This window comes from Semicossyphus pulcher, unplaced genomic scaffold (assembly GCF_022749685.1).
Source record: "Semicossyphus pulcher isolate SPU_LCO1_2020_fin unplaced genomic scaffold, fSemPul1.0.p SCAF_14, whole genome shotgun sequence".
NCBI lineage: Eukaryota > Metazoa > Chordata > Actinopteri > Labriformes > Labridae > Semicossyphus > Semicossyphus pulcher.
The window spans coordinates 1,624,222-1,650,293 of NW_027211648.1; the positions used below are offsets into that span (position 1 = coordinate 1,624,222).

General features: G+C 44.2%; 1 protein-coding gene across 1 annotated transcript in view; it reads right to left on the reverse strand.

Moving 5' to 3' along the window:
* Positions 1-26,072, reverse strand: part of akap6 (A kinase (PRKA) anchor protein 6) — a 159,546-nt gene that overhangs the window by 71,441 nt on the left and 62,033 nt on the right. Inside the window, exons 14-15 of the mRNA XM_069662538.1 lie at positions 13,521-13,651; positions 5,637-5,757 (exon numbers count right to left, since the gene is read on the reverse strand). Of these exons, the coding sequence (XP_069518639.1) occupies positions 5,637-5,757; positions 13,521-13,651 (252 nt within the window). The remainder of the gene's footprint in view (positions 1-5,636; positions 5,758-13,520; positions 13,652-26,072) is intronic.

Here is a 26,072-nt window from a genome sequence, read left to right on the forward strand (position 1 = left end):
CTCTCACTCACTCACCCAGTCAGTCAGACAGACAGTCATTCACCCAGTCAGTCAGTCAGTCACACACAGAGTGTGTAGGGCTGACCCCGGCGGTCTGACCCCAGCGGTCTGACCCCAGCGGTCAGCCAAAAAAAAGGGCACTTTCCCCACCAACATGCACTAACCTGACGTCACACCGCCGCCATCCTCTGCAGACTGAAACTATCAAAAGCACTCAAAACGTAAATCAGAAATTAATTGCAGATTTGTTCGTTGCCCTGCGTGACGGAGAAAACAACGCTTTAATGAACATTAGACGACATGATTGCTAGCGAGTGGCCTACAGACTACAGAGGCTGATAATGAGGACATTACAGCCTACTGACCTACTTAATCGATGACGTGAAAAGAAAGTGTTGTACCTGAGTGAGTTCATTCACTGTAACTGAGCTCGGGCGGGGCTGGACTGATGTGAGCTTTTCAAGTCGAGACACGTTGAAAAGTTCATTCACTGATTGAGACAAAATTACTTGGGAGGGGGTGGAGAATGAGGAGTACTTCCTAAATTGATAAGGCATATTTTTCATGGATACCACTTTACATTTCCGTCTTCATATTAGATAAAATTAACTTTTTTTAAATTAAGGGCACTTTTTAAATCTGGGGGCACAAGGGGAGGGGCTCAAGCCCCCCTTGGGTCCTATCTGTGCACGTGCCTGCGCACAACTGATCGAGTCAGCAGTTCAGGTGTTCTGCAAGGTAAAATGACTTCTGTTGTCAACGGAGTTTGGTGGCTTTAAATCATTGTTTTTCCCATATTTATCATACGAGTTTATTTTAGCAGATCTAAGTATTGATTTTTATTTATTGACTTCTAATATTTTAATGTTTTACTGTTGTAACATTTTAGTCTTGAAAAATAGTTTTTATTAATAATTTTGGTTCCTCTTTTTTGTCTATGTTGTTACATTTCTGCCATTTGAAGGACGTGTGTGTTTTAAGAAAAGACAAAAATGTTCTAAAAAGTTATTTTCTCTGTGACACATTACAGATACGAGCTTTTTTCTACTGTTTTATCTTTCCTTGTTCAGTTGTGTGAATATGTGTTGTAACATCACACACACACACACACACACACACACACAGGCACGCACACATCTCTGTATCAAAACACACAAACACTCCTCTCTAAGGTTGATAAGTGCCTCCATCTAAGATCACAATAAACAGTAGAGCCTCGGCCTGCCAAGTCTGCCTGCAGAAACAACTGTCAGCCCAGCTTTCCTTTTCCGGAGGACACACACACACACACACACACACACATACACACAAAAAGAAACACACTATAATACACAGGCAGTGACGCACACATACTCTCATTTCTTGTTCTTTCTCAGTTGCACACACCACACACACACACACACACACACACACACACACACACCTCCGAAAAGAACAACTTTTGTTACTGCGCCCTGGCATTGCTATGGAGACGGGGTCGAGTCCCCCCAGCATTTTAGCGGAGCACAGCGAGGTTCTTTAACGGTCACATGGAGGGAAAAAAACACTGAAAAAACAAGAGGTTTGGAGCTTTTCTGCAGCACACACACACACACACACATAAGGAGAGAAAGGCATGGTGAAATTTCCCAGCATGCATCAGTCATGAAGTAAGCCTGCATGTGATGCAAGTCAGTGATGTTGATGTTGTCTTATTCAACTTTTAGGTCTAAATGACTCAAATGTACAAACAGTGTGTGAACGTCTCCAGTAGACGTGTTCATCCTGCAGCAGTGAAACAGGTTGTAACGGCTGCAACATAATCCTTGATGGGTCAAAGGTCGTCCACTAAAAGTTCTTGTTGTTTCCACTGACAGGCTCAGATTGTTATTCTAAGTGTGTGACAACATGACAGAAAGGATCCCTACAGAGATAGACCTTTTTGTTACAGAGGAAGATGATTGTTTTAACCACACACAGACGTTACATCACTCTCTGCAAACACACCAGACTCCATTCATAAAAATAGCGATTTTACCTCGCAGAACACAGGAGCTGCTGCTCTACCGCTGCCTCGACAGGTATGTTTTATTTGTGTTATTGTTTTTGACACAAATATTGTGTTGGATCTAAACAAACCATTAAAAAAGTCACAAAATAACACAAACAAACTCACTTATTGAGACGAGCAGCACCTTTGTTCTACCTGCTTAAATTACTGTTTTTATGAATGGAGTCTGGTGTGTCTGCAGAGAGCGATGTAACGTCTGTGTGTGGTTAAAACAATCATCTTCCTCTGTAACAAAAAGGTCTATCTCTGTAGGGATCCTTTCTGTCATGTTGTCACACACTTAGAATAACAATCTGAGCCTGTCAGTGGAAACAACAAGAACTTTTAGTGGACGACCTTTGACCCATCAAGGATTATGTTGCAGCCGTTACAGCCTGTTTCACTGCTGCAGGATGAAACAATATACACAGGTAATCCAACACATTTCGTACTTGTTAGTCAATGAGACCCAATAACGTGTAAAAACAGGTCCCAGATTTACAAACAATATAATAACCCTTTAAGTTAACCTTTAAGTTAGATTCAGACAGAACTGAAACAAGAAGTAAAAAGGTTTATATAAGATAAAGATAGCCCCGTATGTGCAGCTTACAGTTTACAGTTCTGTCTGTGTAACTCTCAGTGGAGGAGAACGAGAGACACAGTATAAGAACGCGACCTTGGACCGGGCGAGGAGACGCTGTCGAGCTCCACATCAATATTTTAACAGGAGAGTTGACACATCAAAAAAAAAGAGAGAAAAGAGAGAGAGAAGAAGAAGAATGCCCAGCGATTCCAGAGTCATCTAAAATTCATGCATGCATCATCGCCGCCATGAATATTCATACAGAGATGAATATTTAAGTGCGACTCCTATGGAGAAATTAGGTTCATCTTTACACTTATCAATAATTCGCAGGCCAGGTGAGTCTCATCGGCCGCTAAATAAATCATGTCCTCACACACACACACACACACACACACACACACACACACACACACCTCCGCGCGCAGAAAAAGAAAAGTTTAGACTTAGAGAAGGAGAGAGAAAGAAGGGAAAACAACACAAAGTTGCAGCAGTGCCTTCTGGGTAAGCAGAGAATGAGATGTCAGGGGCTCGATCTTTAACACAACACGTGTGTGTGTGAGCAGCATGACAGACGAGGTGTAACTGTGCGTGTTTGTAAGGGTGACTGAGTGTTTTTACACAAATATTAGTTTAACTTACACTCACTCGCTTTGTTAGAGCTGATTTACAAATGTTTTTAACAAGCGGCAACCTCCGGTGTTGAACAACGAAGCCAACGCAGAAGCACAAAAAACTGCAGTTCCTCGAGTGGCCACTTGAGGCAATTTTTACAGCAGAAAAAACGGTTTTGTTATAAGTAGCAAATATTATTGCTCAAGATAACTGTACGGGAGTGAATTTTTTTGTAACACCCGTTTTAATTCTATGAAGCCTAAAGTTATAGGGGCGGGGTCACCCGATTGACAGGTGGACACTGCTGGCTGTCTGATAGACGTCAACACAGACACACAGTCACTGAACTTAACTTCACCCGTGTGTGTTGTTGGAGACTTTTGGGATTTTTTCATTCAAAGTTCGGACAAATGATCTCTCTCTCTCTCTCTGTGGGATTTGTGGAACTTTTTGGACGTGCAAGAAGTCTGAGCTGCAGCTTCTCGGTGAGTTGCTGAGACTACGTCCATTATTTATGGTTTGTAGTAGCAACATGACTCTTTTGATGGTTATGTCTTTGGGCTGGTCTGTCAGTCCAAAGGGAAAACTGTGAACCTTTAATGATAGCATGTTAGCATGCTAACGTCAGAATGAAGTTCCAAACAGAGCTGGCGTCCTCCGAACAGGGGAGGCTGCAAAGTCAAAAGCTAACTCTTTTTAATGCACTGTTGATTTTTAAATATCTTTTAGTCGCGGGTTTGAACATTAATAACTACACAAAATATATTCAAATGGTCCTTTTATTTCACCAATTAGCTGCTCCACACGCAGCGACGGAAGTTCAGTCTTTTTTGACATTTCCTGTGAGGTTAAAGAAGCTTTTTGTTCCAGACCTTGACTCATGAAAACTTGTCGGACGAGTTAATTTGCATCGGACACATGTTGGACGAGCTCCCAGCGGGCTGATTACTTCACTTGTTATGATAAAAATATCACATGTAAGAGCTGAAGAACGATGCTACAATAAATGTTTTTTCAGTCTGTCTTTGATTTCTCCGTCAGCGTGTGTGTGTTTTTGCGTGTGTGTGTGTTTGTGTGTACATGTGTGTGAAGGACGGAGACGATGACTCAGATCTCTAATCGTAACACACGCTGCTCCTCTGTCTTATTTGGCTGCAGTGAAGTCATGACACAAACACACAAATACATGCACACACACACACGCACAAAAATCCTCTCTCTCATTCACACACACACACACACACTTCTCTATGATATGGTTATGAGGGAGGCTATGCCTTGTAATCCCATTCTCCTTGGTAAGGATGAAGATGGGGCATGAGTAGCGTGTGTGTTTGCGCGTGTGTGTATGTTCGGCTGGATGGAGAGATGGAGGGAGGAGTGGAGGGAGGGATGGGGAGACAGACAAATTGAAGGATCAATGAAATGTGGGAGGACAACATTTGCTTCAGTGTCCTCTCTGTTTTTACACGTTCAGACAGTCCTCACGCAGAGGTGGCTGATGGGAGATTTTTGACACCACATTGTGCATAATAACTGTTGCAAGCTCTTTAAATATTTAATCAGCAGCGGTAAAGGCCATGGTAGACATCTACAGTCTCCGTAGTATAACTTTGGCTAGTAAGAACTCTAATTAAAGATATCTGCTATTTGTTTCCTACCCAAAAAAAACAATGGCCGACATGACAGCTCCCTGAAAGTGAAGCCAAACCCTCCCTGTCGCCCCCTGCTGACTGGCTGCAGTATAGCTCACAAAGCCCGCCTCCTCCATGTTAACAGATGGGACATGAGTCAAACTATAAAATCAAAACACACGTCAAATACATTTTTCTCTCTGTCATTATAGTTAGTTCTTATCATGCTGATTTATGTCCAAGTGTTCATTTTTCTGACAAGTCCAATCCAACACGCCAAGGACACAAGCTAAAGGTGTGTGTCGGGTAGAGGAAGGGGCGGCACCAGACAATCTCTACTGCACACACTCTGGGTACAAGAGAGCAAGATGGCAGCGCCCGCTCCGGGGGGGTTTAGGCTTCACTTTATAACAAATACCATTTTTGCCTAACCCCAGCCAAACAGACGACGACAAAAAACCGACTCTACCTCTGTGACAGACTTCCCGTACGAGGTTTCAACAGATTTGTGGCATGGTAATATAAATGTGACGTCAGGTGGAAGAATATTCAGAGACGAAAGACATGGTCAACATCTCTGCAGTGGTCAAATTCATGGCAACAACTGACGGCTAAAGTCTCGTCTTTCAGCATATTTTATCCCCTCACAGGATCGAGGTGACAACTCGAGACAAGAGAGCTGCGTCTGGTCTCAGGGCGTCCTCTGAGACGGTCAGGGAGGTAGAAATGTAAAGAAAACTTAGTTGCAGACAGACAGTAGAGCTCGTCTTACCTTGAAGAGGTGATGCCTCTGCTCCTCTGACATCATCAGCTGGTGACTGTCTGTAACCATGGCGTCCATGTCCATCAGCCAATCCCAGAGCTCCTGGTACTCTGCTTCAAATTCCTGCAGACTGAACACAGGGACAGAGAGAGATTGAGTTATATCAAATGTTCTTGATTGTGCTGTTCATTTTGTGTTTTCTACATGTTCCACTTTGTGTTATTGTTTCTTGTTTCACTGTAACAGTGTTCTGTCCTGCAGCGATGGGAGACATAAGCATCTTGTTATGTTGAGAAAGAATGTGGCTGAAAATGCAAACTGAAAGGAGAGAGAGACACCGACAGATAACAGCCGACTCAGAGAGGGAGAGAGAGAGAGAGAGAGAGACGGCAGCAAACAGGGAGGAAATCATCTGAAGTTAAATCTGTTCCAACGTGAATTTATTTACATCTTGTGCAGTGATTGTGTTTGAAAGCTATTTTGAGGACAGAGATTCATATGACGCTTCTACTGCCATGTTTAACAGGTAAACCAAACCACAGGAAATTATTTATATTGATTCTAACTAAAGCTGCGGCTGACTGCATGTCAGGTGGAGACGTTAGCCTTGGAAGCTAAAGAACAACCACGCCAGCAGCTGTTCCAGGAGGATACAAGCCTTAGCGTGGTAATTACCAGCCATGCTGTTAGCCGATCCAGTGGGTTGCTAGCCTCGAAGGCTAATGACCAGCCAGGTTAGTAGCTGTTCCAATTGGATGCTAGCCTTAACATGCTAGTTACCAGCCATGCCATTAGCTGGTCCAGTGGGTTCCTAGCCAATGCGTGCTAGTTGCTATCCTCTGCGTGCCATTTATCAGCCACAGAATGTAATGACCATCCAATCACGTATCTGTTTACTAGCATCTGGAGCTAATGAGGAGCCAAGCCAGTAGCAGGTCCAGTGAGTTGCTAGCCATTTCATGCTAGTTACCAGCCTTGGAAGCTAATGACATTCAAGCCAGTAATCAATCCACTGGGTTGCTAGCCTCAGGGCGCTCATCACCAGCCTGGAAGCTATTCACTAGCCTGGCTAGTAGCCGATCCAGTAGGTCGCTCTTTTAAATAAATGATTTACCAAATTTCCTACATTCAACTCTTTTTTTCTCCTCTTTCTGTATATACGTCCCCCCACTCTCCTCCCTCCACATCCCTCCCCCAGCCTCCTCTTTCACTCCTCCCACTTCCCTCCCTTGTCCTCTCACCTCCTCCTCCTCCTCCTCGACACAGGATCACATCAAATATTTATGCTGCTGGAACAGGGGCCGATTGCTCAAACACACACATTACTGTCAGCCGTTTTGTTGAGGTGTGTGTGTGTGTGTGTGTGTGTGTGTGTGTGTGTTTATTATTTATATATTCGCTGGTTTTAGGTCTCGGCGGGGATCGCCAACATGTTTCTCAACATTAGCGGTGAAATTGTTTGGAATTCTCCGGTCGCCGCCGTCGACAGTTTGACAGCTCTGTCAGGCCCACGGCGTCTCAACGACAACACACACACACACACACACACACACACACACACACACTTTACGTACACACAATCCAGACTGCCACACATGAAGACACACTCTCTAAAGCACACACATGAAAACAATGACTCAAATACATGAAACAACCAAAACACACGCCCACTGATAATTACATGAACACACAGAAAGTTACCCAGAATACAACACACACATTACACACTAAAGAAGCACACACACACACACACACACACACACAGAAACTCGACGTGCCTTCAAAGTGCAGAACGTAAACTATGAATGAAATTATTGACTCAAGAAGAGACACAAAGGCTGAATAAATAACCTCGTCCGTCTCTCCCCGTTTCATTCTGATTCATCTCCAAGCTGCAAAATTCAAACTGGATTCTTGTTGAAGTTGTTGGAGAGTTCCTGCATTTATTCAACTCGACACGTTTGTGTTTCTATGACAGTATAAGACCCATAACTGCCTTAAGCTCGAGACTGTAACCTTCAGAAAAACTTTTAAGAGGAGAGTTTGATGGAGAAGTTCGAGAGCAAGAGGATCAGCTTGTGCTAACACGATTGTGAAGGAGTCGAAGCATGCAGGCAAACCTGTTGTTTTAATTTGTAGCCCAGGAGAAACATTTTGTCGCCAGCAGGTCAGGCTAAACGTTTTTATAAATTATCACCAAACTTGCAACCGGTGAACGTGGCGGGCGGTAAGCGATAAACGACTTCCCGTCAAGACTTCCTTTCCCAAGTGCTGCGTTGTTACAGAAAACCGTTCTCTTGTGATTCACTCGTTATTAACGGCTCTTACCTTCGCCCAAACTTCAACATCATGATGCAGATTTGTAAGTCGTAAAAATTCAAGCTTTGTCAGGTCTGGAAAAGAAAGAAAACGGAGATCGGAACAATCTAATGCATTCGAGGAAGTCGGGAAATCTGAACGCTGAACGGCTTTCGTGACACAGCGACAAAATTCAAGTTGACTCAAGTTAAATTTTAGCTTTAGGACAGATTGTTAGCTGTTAGCTGTTAGCATGCAGTTGTCTGTTTATAGAGATTAAAGCTAATTAAAGCTAAAGATTAAGAAGCTAAATCGTCGTCAGATGACGCTGATGGAGCTATGATGTCATATTGGTCTTCGCACGGACTTTTTTTCCCGCATACGCCGTAGCCTGCTGATACGTGATTGGTCAATACTTCCTCAGACTACAAGCGCAGTTCAAACAGAACACTTGCCTTCCTTGAAATCCACGTCCCTGCCTGCATGTTCTCCCTTTTCAAAACTATACTTACTTCCTGTCTTAACTTCCTTCTGTTTGCACTTCACTCGCTCCAGATCTTCCTTTCCATCCCTCCATCATCTTCTCCTTGTACACTGAAATAAAGCTGTCTCCATCTTCCCGCCTGCTCCTCCTTCCTCCTCTCCACCTTCTCCTCCTCTCACCACTTTCTCCCCTCTCCTCACATCACCTTGTCCTGCACTGCGAGTGATTCTCAATAATAAAACAGAGAAGAAGAAAGCAAAGGAAGCGAGCGCTGCTTCCTTCCCCCGAGGCGGCGTTCCTCATTATGCGTCGAGCAGAGCGGCCCTTTACTGACTCAGACAGATGAAGAAGATACAACACTCGCACAGATTGTTTTCTCTTGTCGTTTGTCGTTTCTCCTCTCCCCCCCTCCTCTCCCCTGTTTCCGTCTTGTTCTCACACTAATGTTAACTAAACGCTTTGTAAAACAGGATCTCTCGGGGGGTGGAAGACGAGAAAACAGACAAATCGGAGAGGAAGGAGCGACGTGGCGGCACTGCGGGGCTGCGTTCAACACCGGGACAGTTACGGAGCGTTTGAAGTGTCAGGTTCGTTTTCCGTCACGCGGCGCTGACGGAGCACGTGGGAGTGTTACGGAGAGACGCTCTGACATTTAGTCACTCGAGGAAATTCGAATTAAAGGAATCTATTATTTATTCCTAACTCGTCATAGTTCCAGACAACAGTGGATATAACAAAACGTAGCAGGTATCATGTGAATTGTGCAAATCTATGTACTGAAAAACATTTAAATCGACACTAGTTATACACACTCACAGAGGGAGCATCTGCTGAGGTAAAGCAGTCACTGTGAGTGTTTTCTGTGACGCCGACATATGTTGAGTTGGGCCAACTCTTCTGGGAAGCTGCATGTTGTGTTTCAGTCTGTTGCACCTTTAACCAAAGATGGCCGACGTTGGGCTTGGTCGGAAGTCTTAACGGTTGCACCTTGAACCACACCCAGCTGTGATGTCACACAGGCTGGAGGACATCAAGGTGGGTCAGCTAAAACACGAAGTAAGAGTGAAATGAATCCGCCTCTGCAACAAGTTGGTGGACTACTGTAGCTTGTAAGGTAGCTAGATTGGCTAATGCTAGCATGTACAGTATACAAGTACCAGACATAGCTGCAAAGCAAATACAATAGTGCTCTTCTTCTTTAATCTTCTGGTTCCAAAAAAACTCAACAAGAGCCTTCTAATAATGCTTCAGCCAGCTTGTAAGTTTATCTCGGTCGCTAACGGAGGTAAATGCTGCCACAGTCTGTCGGATGTTTTTTGTTCCATCCTATTTTAAACTCTTGTGAGGGACTTTGAAGACTGCTTGCGAACTGCAGAGGTTTATCTGGAAAGGCTAACGAAGCAGCACAATGACTTCTTATATGTGTTCCATTATTCTGAATCCAGGCTGCTTCAAACCCACTACATGTGTTTATTTTAGAGCAGTTTTCAGAGTCTTGGTTTCAACTGTTGAAAATCACACACGTGCAGTGTCTCTGCTGTCAGGCTTAAATGGATGGATTTGCCATCGTCCTCCACTTTCTGCTCCCTTCTCTCTCTCTTTTCATCACTTCCCAACACTCCCTCTCCTCTCTCGCCCTCGCTGCTGCTGTGACGGCGATAGCAGCTGTAACCACTGTCTCTAATTCATCATCCACCGTACAGCAGGAAGGAGGAGAGGAGAGGAGAGAAAGGAAAGAAGGAAGGAACGTAGTTAGGGTAGAGGAAGGAGAAGACAATGGAGAGAGCAGAGGGAAAAGACAAAAAAGGAAATAAGAGAGAAGGAGGGGGGAAAGCAAGGAAAAGGAAAGTAAAAGAAGGAGGGAATGGTGAAAGGAAAGGAGAGGAGAGGAGGAGGGGAGAGGAAGAGAAGAGAAGAGGAAAGGAAATGAGAGGAGGAGTAAAGAGGAAGAGAAAAGGAAACGAAAGGAGAGGAGAGGAGGAGGGGAGAGGAAGAGAAGACAAGAGGAAAGGAAATAAGAGGAGGAGTGAAGAGGAAGAGAAAAGGAAACGAAAGGAGAGGAGAGGAGGAGAGGAGAGGAAGAGAAGAGGAAAGGAAATGAGAGGAGGAGTGAAGAGGAAGAGGAAAGGAAATGGAAGGAGAGGAGAGGAGGTGGGGAGAGGAAGAGCAAAGGAAAGGAGAGGAGGAGAGGAATAAAGAGAAAAATAAGAGAGGGAAATTGAGGAAAGGGTGAGACGGAGGAGAGGAAACGAGAAGAAAAAAGAGAGAAGAAGGAAACTGAAAGGATGTGGGAAACAGAGGATAGAAGTTGAAAGAAAGAAGGAAATGGTTAAAATAGGAAAGTTGAAATGAGGAAGGAAGGTAAAGAAAGGAGTGATGGAGTGAAGGAGGAGAGGAGAGGGGGATGAAATGACAGAGTGAAAGGTTGAATGAGTCATATCGGCAGGCGTCACCTTTCAGTCAGAGACTCGGTTGGATTTATGAGGTGATTCTGTGACACTCGTCTTGTCTAATGGATTCATCCTACAGAGACATTAAAACTACCTGTGAGCAGCAGCACAGCGCCCCCTGCTGGCAGCCATTCATTCACTCACTCATTCAATCCTCCATTCATCCATTCACGCTACAAACACTGAACGCAGAGTGTTTCTAGAAGCAGAGATGCTGCTGACAATTTGACATGATGATTTAATTCACTCAATCACTTATTGATCTCATAATTAATCCATTCACTTTATTCATGTTTTATTACCGACTAATTTATGTTTTATTTTACAAATGTAATTTAATAATCGTTTCGATCTCTTGCCCATAAATATTTAATCATTTTACTTATCAAATTAACAAATCAATTCATCCATCTGTTATCTATACCGCTTAAGGAGGCGGGGTTACACCCTGACTGATCACCTGTCAATCACAGGGCTGACACATAGAGACAGACAACCTTTCACGCTCACATTCACACCTACGGACAACTTAGAGTCAACGATGAACCTAACGAGCATGTCTGTGGACCGTCGCCTCACAGCTAGAAGGTTCCTGGTTCGATTCCCGGTTCAGACGTAGTGGGCCTTTCTGTGTGGAGTCTGCATGTTCTCCCGTGCATGTGTGGGTTCCCTCCGGGTACTCCGGCTTCCTCCCACAGTCCAAAGACATGCTCGTTAGGCTCATCGGTGTGACCCTGAACAGGATTAGCGGTGTAGATGACGGATGAGATATGATCATATAAAAATAGTAAAACAAGAATCGTTGATCTTGTAGTGAGATTTGTTTTCAAACCATCTAATTTATTCACTTATTGAGAACATGTAAATGTCCGATACGTGTTTTTACACAAGCAGCACATCACCAATGAGAACAGCAGTGTGTTTCCTCTCTTGTTTAGAATAGAGATGTTTTGTGTGAGATCAGTAAATAATTCAGTCTGACCTTCATTTTCTTCACAACTGAACCAAAACCAGAAATCTCAGCTGAGCCCAAATCAGAAAAAAAAACATGCAACATCCAATTAATACAAAACTCATCCCACACACCGCTGCACTGGACACACACACACGCACACGCGCACACACGCACACACACACACACACACACACACACACACACACACACACACACACAAATGTAAATGTGTAAAGCAGCAGTTAATATATGAATAACCAATTAGCGTCCAACACATCCAATGTGAAATACTGAAACATTACACTGCAGCCACATTCGTGAAAAACACACACACTAATGAGTGTTTCATTTACATGTGTGTGTGTGTGTGTGTGTGTGTGTGTGTGTGTGTGTGTGATTTTATTAACCATTTTTATTTTATTTAAACCACATTGAGGACACACAGCATCCTTTATGTAACGACACAAAGTCTACAGAACGCAACAAACTACAGACTCCATTTTTCATCTGCATTCACACAACTGTGTGTGTGTGTGTGTGTGTGTGTGTGTGTGTGTGTGTGTGTGTCCTGCGTGTGAGTGATAACTGCGGAGGGATCCTCCTCAAAGCCCGGGATGAAACGCCGACAGGCAGCGTGACCAAAGACGCCGCTCGCCGAGCCGAGCCTGGACACACCAGATTACTGCTGTTAACACTCAAGCTCTGTGTGTGCGTGATTACATTCTGCTGTGTGTGTCACATGTCGCTGTGTTGTTGTTCCGTTGACTTGCTCTTGTTGTCTTCCTTCTTCTGTCGGGGTGTCTCATCAGAACAGAGCATTCATCTGGTTCTGTCAGTCTCTGCTGTTTAATTTCTATCTGTTCTATTTGTTGGTGAGAACATACTTAAACTTGTGAGCAGCTGCCTGATATTCCAGTATTTTTTATCCTAGCCTCGTGCATTTTTGCATATTTTTACATGTTTTGGGATTTAAATGTATAAAAGGTACAAAAAGTGTCTCCAGTAGATGTGTTCACCCTGCAGCAGTGAAACAGGCTGTAATGGCTGCATCATAATCCTTGATGGGTCAAAGGTCGTCCACTAAAAGTTCTTGTTGTTTCCACTGACAGGCTCAGATTGTTATTCTAAGTGTGTGACAACATGACAGAAAGGATCCCTACAGAGATAGACCTTTTTGTTACAGAGGAAGATGATTGTTTTAACCACACACAGACGTTACATCGCTCTCTGCAAACACACCAGACTCCATTGACAAAAACAGTGATTTTACTGTCACAAACCATTGAGCATCCAACCTACCTCTGCTGAATTGGTGTGTGTGTGTGTTTGTTACACAGATATTGTGCTGTATTTAAAATAACCATTTACAAAAGCAAAGTCACAAGATAACATACACAAAGTACCCGATCGAGGAAGAGGTGCACATGCAGCTCCTGTGTTCTGTGAGTTAAAATGACTGTTTTTATCAATGGAGTCTGGTGTGTTTGAAGAGAGCGATGTAACAGCTGTTTCTGGTTGAAAAAATAATCTTCCTCTTTAACAAAAAGGTCTTTTGAACTTTAAGTGGACGCACACCTGCAAAACAATTCCAGTGAATGTGCCAGGTGACAAACTCTTCGTGGACTTGTAATGCATTACAACACACATGGCACCTGCAGCTGATGTGCCAGAAAGTTCGCATATTCTGTCCTCTGTCGAGTGTTTACCTGTTGTTCCTGGCCAGCTGGCTGTAGTGCCTCCTGCTGGCCGGTGAGGGGTACTGCAAGGTGCTCAGTTTGATGGCCATCTGCTCCAGGGCGGCTCGCTGGGCCTCGCACTGACTGGAGATCAGCTCAGCCTGGAAGACAAAAAGCAGGAGGAACGGGAATCAGTCACGTGACAAACAATGATCTCGAAAGGATCAATCTGGTTTCCTCCCGTTGTTTTGCTCCCGTCCTCTCTTGAACATTTCAGCACTGAAATAAGCAGTTTCACATTAAACCCAGTGTTTCTCTGACGCTCTTTAGACGACACGGCGGGTCAGGAGAGGCTGCAAGCTGAGCTGCCGCTAAAGTTAGCACAGCTTGTTTCAGGCTGCGATTCCTCCAGCAAGAAGCGAGTCGTCTGACGATTGAAACTGTCGACTTTTGGGGGAGATCACATTCGTTATTCCACAGCCTTAAGCGTGATTAGTGTAAGAAAAAAAGGAATATAGTTTTATTGGACTGAGAACGGCAAAAAGGGTTTCTGAAGATTTCTACAGCAAGTGGGCTCGGCGTGATATGTAAGGCCCTTTTTGTCCTCTTAGAGTGAACACAGGTTGTGTGTGTGTGTGTGTGTGTGTGTGTGTGTGTGTGTGAATGGGATCATGTCCCTCTGAGTGTGATTAGCTGTTTATTGCAGATGAAGGAGATTCGGCTGTTCTATATTTTGACGGACGTGCCCTTTAAAGCCCGGGGAGCGGCCAACAAGCCACTAGAAACACACTCCACGCTTATCCTGTGCTCTCATCTCTCCTGACACACACACACACACACACACACACACACACACTCATATAGCTGTATGAACATGTATATGCATATAAATGGATACACACACACTCACACAAATAACCCATATAGCCACACACACATAGAGCATGAATCGCTTTTCTCTGGCACAAATTACCTCTCTCACACACACACACACATACACACACACACACACACACACACACACACGAAGCCTGCACAAATGTTTCCATAAAGCCACACACACAAATCGACCGTGAATTGCTCCACACACACTAAATAAACACACATATTCACACATCAACACGAATCGCTGCTGTTTCTCGCAAATTATCCCTCACACACACGCACACACACACACACACACAAACACACACTGCAGCTAGTCGCACTCAGTATCCAGACACAATCATATAGAGGCACTCAGCGCGCCGCTCAGATGTAATTGCATACAAACTATATGGAGATGAGGCTTCAATTGAACCAATGAAGGCAGAGTGAGTGTGTACAAACAGCCACACACACACACACACGCACACACACACACGAGCGCCTGCTTTTTCCTCGCTCGGTAACAATCTGAATAAAGTGTCGTCGCGTCGCGTTCGCCGTCCGATCTACTTAGCGGACTCGGCGGAAGGATCTGGAAAGGTCATCCAATCTGCGGAAGGCAGAGCGGCTCAATCAGAGAGCTAATAAACAAACAGGCGATACACAATCAACAGCGCTGTCCGCATGTGTGTGTGTTCAGGTGTGTGTGCTGCTAATACAGAAATGAAACTAACTGGAAGCTCTCAGAGAAAATTTTTCTCACTTTGTCTAAATGTCCCTCCACTTTCTTTCATTACGCCTCTCCGCTTCGCTCTGGGCCGCATGTGCGGGCTGCTTGCTGCCTGGTTAGTCGGTCAGTGAGTCAGTAAGTTGTTCATTAGCTGGTTAGATTGTTCTTTTCTTTGCTAATGTAGTCCTTCATCCAGATTATAACTCTGAATCCAGGACCAGAATTACATTTTAAAATCCTCTAATTGAAGAATCATTCATCAAGCAGCCTCCTCGGACTCACTACAAGGTGGGATTGACCTTTGTTAGCAGCTGTGTAGTGATCACGACATGTTTAAAGGCAGACAGCAAATCAGAGGGCTGGATTTGGCCCTTGCCCTGAGGGAGGGTACTCTTCAAAAGACTTTATTATTCAGATTTTTAAGTCAAATTCAGAAACCTGACACATTTCTAGTTGCAAGAAACAAGTAAAGAATATAAATGCCTCCAAATATGAGTGAACATGTGAGAATCTGGCAAAAACTGAGACAATAAAAATGAAGTGAAGGATGAAGAGAATGCTCCTGCAGGTATCAACACCTCCACCTTCTTCCCTGTATTGTATTGTATGGAACAGGTGGGGAGTGAGGTCCTGCCCCAAGCGAAGGAGTTTAAGTATCTCGGGGTTTTGTTCACGATCGTGGCGGGCTCAGCCCGAGAGATCAGGTACTGAGAGCAAACATCGGCTACTCCTTCGCATCGGAAGGAGCCGGTTGAGGTTAGGACGCCTCCTGGGTGCCTTCCAGGTTTTCCAGCCAAGTCCAACTGGGAGGAGAGCACGCATAGGTCCAGAGCTCGCTGGAGGGATTACATATCTCACCTGGCCTGGGAACGCCTCAGGATCTCCTACGCGGAGCCGGAAAACGTTGCTGGGGAGAGGGAAGTCTGGGTCAACTTAACCTGCTGCAACCCCGGATACGCGGGAGAAAATGGCTGGATGGATGCTTAAATAACCTGCCTCTGTCCATCAATCAATGAAAACACCCACTCATGATGTACCAAAACTACGAGTCAGTTACACATTCACACTCAGTCACTTTTAATTCAGTTCATCGTTTCCTAACTTTGCAGCGAGCCAGCAAACGCAATGTTATGGTTGTAATTGGCATTTTCATACCTAACAGCTGACTACAGCCATAATGAAACACACACACTGTCACACACATGTACAAACACAGTGAAGCAATTTCACTTGGACGCCTTGAGGACACAGAACTGGTACACAGTGTCTGTTCAAACACACACACGCACACACACACGCACACACACACACAGAATGATGAGTTGGGCCGCTTCCCAGTCTGAAGGATCTTCAAGGATTTCTGTCAGAAATTATTTCTCTTCAAACCAGACGCATGGCTCCATCTGTTAGTGTGTGTGCGTGTGTGTGTGTGTGTGTGTGTGTGTGTGTGTGTGTGCGTGTGTGTGTGTGCGTGTGTGCGTGTGTGCGTGTGTGTGTGTGCGTGTGTGTGTGTGTGTGGCTCATTGTGCCACTCTGTTTTCTGAACTCTAAAATGGATCAAAACAAAAGTAGAAAGGAAGCTCTCACTCGCGTATCTTGTGAGATAAGCGCTGTCCGTGGTGCTGATCTTGTTCACATTCTGTGTATAAGGAACCCTGTGGGATAAAGAGCCTAACATAAATAATAACCGTCCTACAAACCAGCTAGCTAAGATGTTTTGGACCAGATTGTAATGTCAACAATCAGTGTACGACCGGACGTCCTCATGTGCTCTGATGTTTTCTGCCAAACTTGAGACAAACTAACGGCTGCAACATCCCTGCTGATCAAAATACGTCAGGCTCACATTGCATGACAACATTACACTACAGAGATAGACCTTTTTGTTCCAGAGGAAGAAGCTGTTTTTTAAGCAGAAACAGCTGTTACATCGCTCTCCTCAAAGCCACCAGACTCCACTGTGAAAAACAGCAATTTCACCTTGCAGAACACAGGAGTTGGTGGTCCACGGATGTGTCTACCCGTTAGTTCGTTTGAGTTATAGTGTTACTTTGGTGCTTTGGATGGCTAGCACAGATTGTACAATATTGGTAATATATAATAAGACACTAACTAACTGATGGAGGCAGCAATACACTCCTGTGTATGCAAGGAGAATTTTGGAATGAAGAGCTGTTCCTGGTTTACACATGTTGCACACATGTATGCTAACACGTTAATAATAAAAGTGAGTACATAGGAAAACTGTGCGCACAGAAATTCAGCAAATATAATAAAGGTTTTAACTTAAAATCAGTTTAAATTTAAATAGAATCCAGTTTTTCTATCTGGACCTTTCGGGTTGTTTGAGTTGCACCGCTTAATCCAGAGTTTCCAGTCGTGTCTTTAACGCTGCTAATGGACACACAAATCAATGAGAATCTGCCTCATTTGATGAATATGTAGACCATCCCCTGACACACACACACAACACACACACACACATACATAACTACGTGTGTGTGTGTGTGTGTGTGTATGTGTGTGTGTGTGTGTGTTGCACTGAGATGTGCTGAATCAAGTAATTTTGGAGCTTTTTGTTTACATGTCGGGGCCAATTTACACACCATCCCTGGAAACACTTAAGCACACACACATCTCCCTTGAGGTGTGTGCATGTGTGTTCATTGCATGTTTTCATGTTTGAAAAATGCATGTGTGTGTTTTCTGGCAAGCCTGTGTGTTCATTTGCTGCTGTGAAACCGCCTCGATCCCCTACGTCTGTGTATTTGTTTGTGTTTTTCTGTGTGTATGTGTTTGTGTGTGAGCATGTGTGTTTGTGTGTCTCCTGGGGTTTTCCCGGGGCTATAACTGCCAATCAAACAGCTGTGTTAGGACTGGGAGCTGAGCAGCAGCAGCAGCAGCAGCATATAGACTCACTGCAGGATCCAAAACACGGCGTCTGATCTTCAACATGCTTCATTAGAAAATAACTATCAGCTAATAAATCAACACACAACTCAATAAACTAACCCGTCAGCTCACAGAGTTACACCATATCAATATTTGAGCCATAAACAGGAAGTGCAGTAAGTTCACTAAGCCCAAATAAAACCTTGTATCTCTGCTAAAATGTGCCTCCTGTATGTTCTCTGTGAGACAGCGGTGACCATCGGAGCCAACTTAAAGAGCAACCAGCAGCGCTTGGGGTGTTGCCTCAGCATTTTGTTTGACTGTGTCTTAATGCCAGGAGTCATGTGAGTTGCACAAAAACAAAGCTTTCAGAATGTATTAACCAAGCATGTGGGGAGAAAATGTAAAGAATGTTAAATACACTGGTTAAATGGAGAACAAACACTTTTTTTAACCCGGGCCTCTCGGTACGAAAAAGTTTTGGGATTGGTGGGCCAACGATGTCTGCAGCTAAAAGTTCTTGTTGTTTCCACTGACAGGCTCAGGTTGTTATTCTAAGTGTGTGACAACATGACAGAAAGGATCCCTACAGAGATAGACCTTTTTGTTACAGAGGAAGATGATTGTTTTAACCACACACAGACGTTACATCGCTCTCTTCATGGCCACCAGACTCCATTGAAAAAAACAGTGATTTTAGCTCACAGAACACGGGAGTTGCTGGTCTATCACAGCCTTAATTACTTTCTGTCTGTGTTACGTCCGTGTTTAAAATTGTTAATTTGGAACCAGCACAATATTTGTGTAATATTACAGAAAAACAAACTGCTCAAAACTGCGGTAGACCTGAAAATCCCCTGTTCTGGAGGGTAAAATCACTGTGTTTTTCAATGGAGTCTGGTGAATTTGAAGAGAGCAGTGTAACAGCTGTTTGAGAAAGGAACCCTACAGAGATAGACCTTTTTGTTCAAGTAAAAATTATATACTTATATACTACTATACTATATACTATAATACTTCAGTGTGTGTGTGTGTGTGTGTGTGTGTGTGTGTGTGTGTGTGTGAGTGTGTGTGTGTGTGTGTGTGTGTGAGTGTGTGTGTGTGTGTGTGTGTGAGTGAGAGAGAGACAGAGTCGCAGGTCAATACTGGAGGTGAGATATTCCAATAACAGGGTGTTTTTGTCTTGATAGAGCGGAGCAGTGGGTAATGATATAGGATCAATAATGGATATGAGATGGCTGCATCCAGCTGCCAGCACACACACACACTCACACACACACTCACACACACACACACACCTGTGCATGTCAATACTGTAATACAGTTTGATTTGTGTGAAGCAGTTGAATGAGCGCTTTGCTTTCATCTTTGAGGGCAGAATAAATAATTGCCAGCAATACAAGGAAATACACACACACACGCACACACGCACACACATCGTCCCTTGCAAACCGCTTTAGTTTATGACGATCAGACCGTAGAGTCATTGAGGCGGCAGGTTACAAACAAAACGTTCTATTTATCTGAGTCTGAACATTTGCAAGAAAGAACTACAAGTAAAATCTGCTGTGTGTGCGTGCGTGTGTGCCTGTGTGCGTGCTTGCGTGCGTGCGTTGTCTGCAGGCTGGTTGTGTTGTCCAGATGTTTCCACTGAGGCTTTCATCTGAAGCTAAAATCAGCTAAACAAACCTCCAGCTCACCTCCTCCTGACCTTTTCTAACTCCTCTCCATCCTTCCCTTCGGCCATTTTCTTTTCAGGAAGCCAGAAAAAAAAAAAAAAAAAAAAGTGCAGCGGCGGCGAGAAGCTCAGAGGAGGAATGTGAAGAGAAATTGTCATCGAAAACAGCTGGAGAGCTCACTGTACCAACACACACACAGACACACACACACACACACACACACTTTTATGGGCAACAACATCCAGAGAGTGGACCCAAGAGACGGCGTGTTGGTCGTCTTCTCCCTTCTAAAGGGAAAATGTTTTAAACTTGGATATTCTAACAATATTAGCCATTTGATTCTGGGTCTCGCTAAACCCCTGATATAGACATTAAGACAAAAAAGACACAAAAAAAAGACACAAAATAATGTATTAGACTCCCCAGATGATAGGCCTCAGTCAAAGTAAAGCAACCAACACGGCAAGGACACGAGGTAAAGGTGTGTGTCGAGCAGAGGAAGGGGCGGGACGTCGATACTGCCTCTCCACCAGCCGATCTCTACTGCACACGCTCTGGATACAGATGTGTACATACATGGAGAGGAGGTGGAAACGCGTCGGCCATCTTTATATACAGTCATATGCACTAACAACATAAACTGTTATAAAGGCAAATAGGAGCGAATCATCACATTAGAAATAACGACCTGCCTCTATTACCAGCCTGACTCAAAGGTCAGATATCATCGGCTCATTGGAAACATAAATGATCAAACTGTTTGATTGTTTTTCTGAAGATGCTGATGTTTGATTTGTTCCTCTGTCTCTGTCCAAGACAACAAACCTCACACATCCGGACCAAAACACCTCCTTCTCAAACCGCTTCTTCCGTCTGTCTGCGACCCCATCCCTCACTCTCTCATTAAGATCAGATTCTTTTATGTCGGTTAATTATTCCCTAATTAGCTTGCGTGTTAATTAGAATAGTGGCTAATGTTAATTAGCTGTATTAATGGGAGCTGCTGTAACACCTGCCCCCAGCGCCGGGCCTCGCCGCCTGCCAAATATCTCCATCTCACTCCACAGACAGCCTCCTAACTGAGGGAGTTTGTTTGTACGAGCTGAAGACCATGTTGGAAATAAAAGTTGATGTCAGGTGAAAACAAAAACGAATTTGCCACGAGTCTAAAAAATCAGGCCGAGCAAAGATTTCTTAATGAAGAGGAGTCTCTTGGGGGAACGATGTCATCAGTTCTACCTGTATTTTGAATCTGAATCAGGAAGTATTTTCCATCATGGCAGCCTGAATTTTATGGCTCAAAGAGAGAATAAAGATTACATTTTTTAGAAGAGTGATGCAGTTGTTTTAACCTCAGTGAGACGTGACACCAAGTTGCTGAAAAACCTGTTTGTTCCCTGTAAATGTGCGACATTGTAAGTTGCCTCTGAGGCCAAATTAGCAAAGCTTATAGCATAGCATTCATGCTAACCAAACAACAAAGACCAGAGCTGGGTGATAACTATGTTACAGGTTGGGTTTGGAGATGAAATGATCAAGATGTGAGGCGCTGGTTTAGCTCAGTTGGTAGAGCAGGCACCTAGTGTACAGAGGTTGCAGGCATCGATGCAACGATCGCAGGTTCGACTTTGGCCTGTGATCATTTGATGCATGTCCTCCCCCACTCTCTACTCCCCACATTGTCTGTCTTCAGCTGTCCTATCGAATACAGGCAACCAGTCAGTCTGCAGCTTTTAGCTTGTGCAGGAAGTACACGCCCCTTTCACACTGAAAAGCAATGATTGAGCGACTGCTGAAGAAAGCGGATGTCCTCTGGGGCATGAAAGCGAAGTGAAAGCGAACCCTACAACTGATGAAGCCGATGCTTCAGCGCCAAAAACCTGCAGTTCCTTGAGTGGCCACTAGAGTCTGTCTTCAGCAGTGAGTCAGTCTGTGAGCCTTGTGTTAAAATGTCCAACTCCACAGCAGTAATAAACACGTTTACAGCCTGGTATTTCAGCCTGGTTATTTTTACCATTCACGCGTGCACATAGCGCCCCCTGCAGGCCTGGAGCACTTCCGTTGAGTTGACTGAATTTGCAGCATTTTCCTTTTGCACGTGTTTTCTTTGACTTTGCATCGTTCCTGAATTTGCAGCGCGTTTGATGTTAATGCATTTGGTCCGGCCTTTTGCAGCACGTTTAGCGCGTTTCCATCGTTGCATGTGTTTTGGACATGTGTTATTTAACTGGCATTGTCGGCAGCCTGTTTCTTCTAATGGAAAACGTTTGGGCCGTTGCAGGCCGATTGTCCTTGTCAGCCATCTTAAATGTATATGTTAGCATTAAACAGCAGGATTTGTGTCTAGCTTGTTTAGCTGACTGAATAGCCAGCTAATGAATTAGCCTAGTAGCATTGATTGTATAGCTTTAATAGCTTAGAGTTTGCTAACCGGTCACTCATCTCCAGCTAAAAGTTAAATAAAAGATGGTGACTGGAAAAAGCCAAACTCAAGGCCTCAACAGCACGTCTACAAGCTGATGGGTGACATCATGTTGGCTACGTCCACTTACATAAACATCCTATTGTAAAGACGGCTGCTGTCACACTGATGTGAGGAGAAACTCACTAGATACAGTATGTGGAGGGCTTTATAATGGAGAGCGTCAGCAGCAGTAGTATACAATACACACACACACACACACACACACACACACAGGTCCCTGACATGTCTCAAAATTAGCTGATCTCCCAGCATGCTCTAGTGATGCAGACAAAAAACACTATTAAGAAAAACTGCAACCGGCCCAAAGAGAGCGGAGAGAAAATGATGATCACCTGAAAAATCAATAACACCTCTCCAGTCCCTGCTCACACACGCGCACACACACACACACACACACACACACACACACACACACACACACACACAGATAGAAAGACAGGGAACAATACAGTTTATTGGTTAAAGACGCAGCAGCATGCAGGTGGAAGCGTCTCTGACTGGCTCAGAGATCCTGAATGACAGACAAGGTCAGGCTGATGTTCCTGTATGATACTCTGTTTCTTCAAATAAACACACAGAGGACAGATTGACCAATGGATATAATACATAGATAAAAATGATGATGTCAGACAGGAGGGAGGGACGAGTGTAAAGAGGAGAGGAGAAGACGGAGAGACATCTGAAGACTCCTGCTGCGTTTTGAGTCTTTTATTTAGTGTTTATCTTCATCAGCTCGTCTGAGCAGGAGCATCGAAACACGGCAGAGAAGGTGGAGGACGTTTGAGGGTTTTCAAATGCATCTCTCTCTCTCTCTCTTACACACACACACACACACACACACACACACACACACACCATCCAGCTTTAGTGTTTCATTAACATTGTTCCAGTGATAAATAACTCGAACCGTTCCAGACTGCTGCAGGTAAGATTCAATTTCTCTGCATCTATTTACTTCCTGACCCTGCTGCCTCAGTGTGTGTGTGTGTGTGTGTGTGTGTGTGTGTGTGTGTGTGTGTGTGTGTGTGTGTGTGTGGACAAAAACAAGCATCTTTATAAAGTGAGAAATATTTAAACATCGAGGATATTTTTGGAGAAATATGAGCTTGAAAGTGAACGATTGTTGTTTGAATCGATCTATGATCAAAATCGTGACTAGCTGTGTTCTTTATTCCACTTGCAGCTGAAAGCGAAGGCGTCCGGTCTTTTGCGTTCTCAAGTTGCGTCCTCAGTGATGACCTCATGCCGCGAGGTGTGGTGTAAAACATCAGCACCAACACACAGGCATCAGGGGCATCAATGTACTGGACGTTAACGTTGGATCTTAGATAAAAACCACATAAGCGAGAGCCTAACAAAAAGGATTTGCATACCCTGTGTTTGAATGTACTGTAGGACAACAACAACAATGTGGGCACTACACACTAACTCGGGGAATTACTGAAAGTTAACAAGCTGTCATTGCTGCGGTGGCGTCTCTACAACATCTGCGTGTTTGAATGCAAACTGTCCAAACAAGGGAACGAGTTTCTACTTTTACCGTTTTACTGTTACTTTACTGTTGACAGCCATGTGAAGGACATCAGGAAGAACCTGTGGAGTTAATCAGCGGCTCTAACAGCCGTGACAAACTTTAACTTTGGGGAAAGGGTGCACAACACACCCGCCTTTACGTCATGAAGAGTCCCTCTGCATGAGCCCGGACACTCGACAAAGATTCAGTGGTCACACAGTCGAGAAGAATAAGATAAGCTTACATTATTATTCACATTATCACAGTAGTTTTGTCCCTCTCTGACCTGTAGAAGCATTTTGTTGTTCATCGCCAGGCAGTGAATGAAATGATCTCGTATACAAAGATCCCCTACTAGCTAGTTAGCGTAATCAGGTAAGAGCTGTATGTGATCATGACGGGATAATCAGGAGGAATTTCCTCACATTTAGTCAACAACACATTCAAACTGGGCCCCTCCTCCTCCTGGGCTCTTCGTCACCGGCAGCTCACTCTCACTCTCTTGTGTGAGAACACGCCCACCTCGCTGAGCTAACACCAACAGCATCTCGGTTACTGTTGCGCTAATATGCTAACCGCCGGTTAGCTTGTCCTACCCGGCTTGAGGCACCTACCTGTCCAACAGAAAGAAGGCCAACTCTGCATCACTCTTTCGCCATGTTTGCCGGTCTGAATGAAAAATGTATTTGCCAATGAATGCAGCTGCTAATCGATGAAGCTAACTAGCTCGTAGAGAAACGTTATATTACACAGGATCAAAGATATGTGGCGGATGGTCTAGTTTTTCTTTATTTCTCCGTAATCAGGCTGTTGCTGTCACCGATGTCTAATGTGTCAAATATAAATGTAACGATGGCCTGATTACGGTTCCTTCATCAGTAACAGGAGCCAGCTGTTTCACATATCTGTCACTCAGAATCGTCTGGATTCATTTGTGTTGTCTGTTTATTGAGCAAAACTTCTGTCATAGAGTTTTATGTGTTAAAGACGTAAAGTAAGCTCAGGGCTAATGTTAGCGTGCTGTAGTGTTCTTTATGAGTGGTCGACTGTGTGCCTTACATCTCTGAGAAAGTAAAAAAATTAAACTGAAACACGGCGCCTTCTTCTGCTTCCTCCTCCACCCGTCCCTCCATCACCCTCTGTCCATCCCTCCATCAGGTAGAGTGACCTTGTATTTCATTTACTGATAATTACATGGATTTATTCCACAGAGAGGCTTTAATTAGAATGCTAGAAATATTGATTGCCTCTATCATCTCCCTCCCTCCTCCACTCTATCCCTCCATCCCTCCATCCGTCCGTCCCTCCATCAGCTCCCAAACTGTTTCAGCATCCAACAGAAAACAGGCCGAAGGGCGACAGAAGAGAAGAACTTAGAGAGCAGAGATGGAACGAAGGAAGAGAAATCGTGGTCTAAAAAAGAAACGCTTTCACATCCGATCATGTGTGCGTCATGTGTGCGTCATGTGTGTGTCATGTGTGCTTCATGGAAGTTATTAACATTGTGCTTAAAAGTGAAATAAAGTAAATGAAGGTGCATTCAGACCCGACAGCTTTGGTTTCCTTTGGACAGGTGAGAACACGCATGCAAACTCCGGATCACGGTCCGCCAGAACCACGGTCCGGTTCGATTCAGGTGAGAGCGTAAACAGAGTTAAAGCAGGACCTAACACAGGAAGCAAACCAACACACAGTGCATTGTGGGTTGTTAATGGGTGCTGACACTTGCAGAGACAGACACGCAGCCACGCGGAGGACGGAACTGATCGAGCTGTGGAACAATGTCGGCTAAAAGTACAACAAAACAAAGTCTGCGATTCGCTCTCCTCCTGTTCCCCCTCTTTGTTTACTTCAGGAGTGTTCCCACATGGACATTCTGACCAATCAGAGAGCAGTTTGCACGTGCATCAAAACTTTTGGTCCGCTGGTAAAAGGTGTTGTGTGAACACAAACTCGAGGCAAATTAACGGACTTCAGGTGTGAAAGCAGCTTAAGTTGAGGTTAAAATGTTAAGTAAAGGTCACAGTGACCTTTGAACACCAAATCTGTATCAGTTAAAAATGGATGTTTCTGCCACATTGGAAGAAATTCCTCCGTTCCTGAGAAACTCGGTCACTGAGAATGGGACGCTCTGATTTGGAGGCATACAAACTAAACAAAGCCATGTCACATGTCTAACTCTCACCTGCCACAGGTGAGGTTCGCTGCCACATTAATAAAGATGTTTCCAACAGCACGAAGAACTTCAACATGTCTTGGATGTAAATAAGTGTGTTTGCTGGCAGTTTCCTGACTCCTAAAACTACAGACAGGAAATCCTATAAGGAATACAATGATCATTAATGAGGGAGCAGATAATAAATTACATCTAATCACAGATGCATTGTGGGAAAGGGAGTGTATGAGGCAGAGAGGA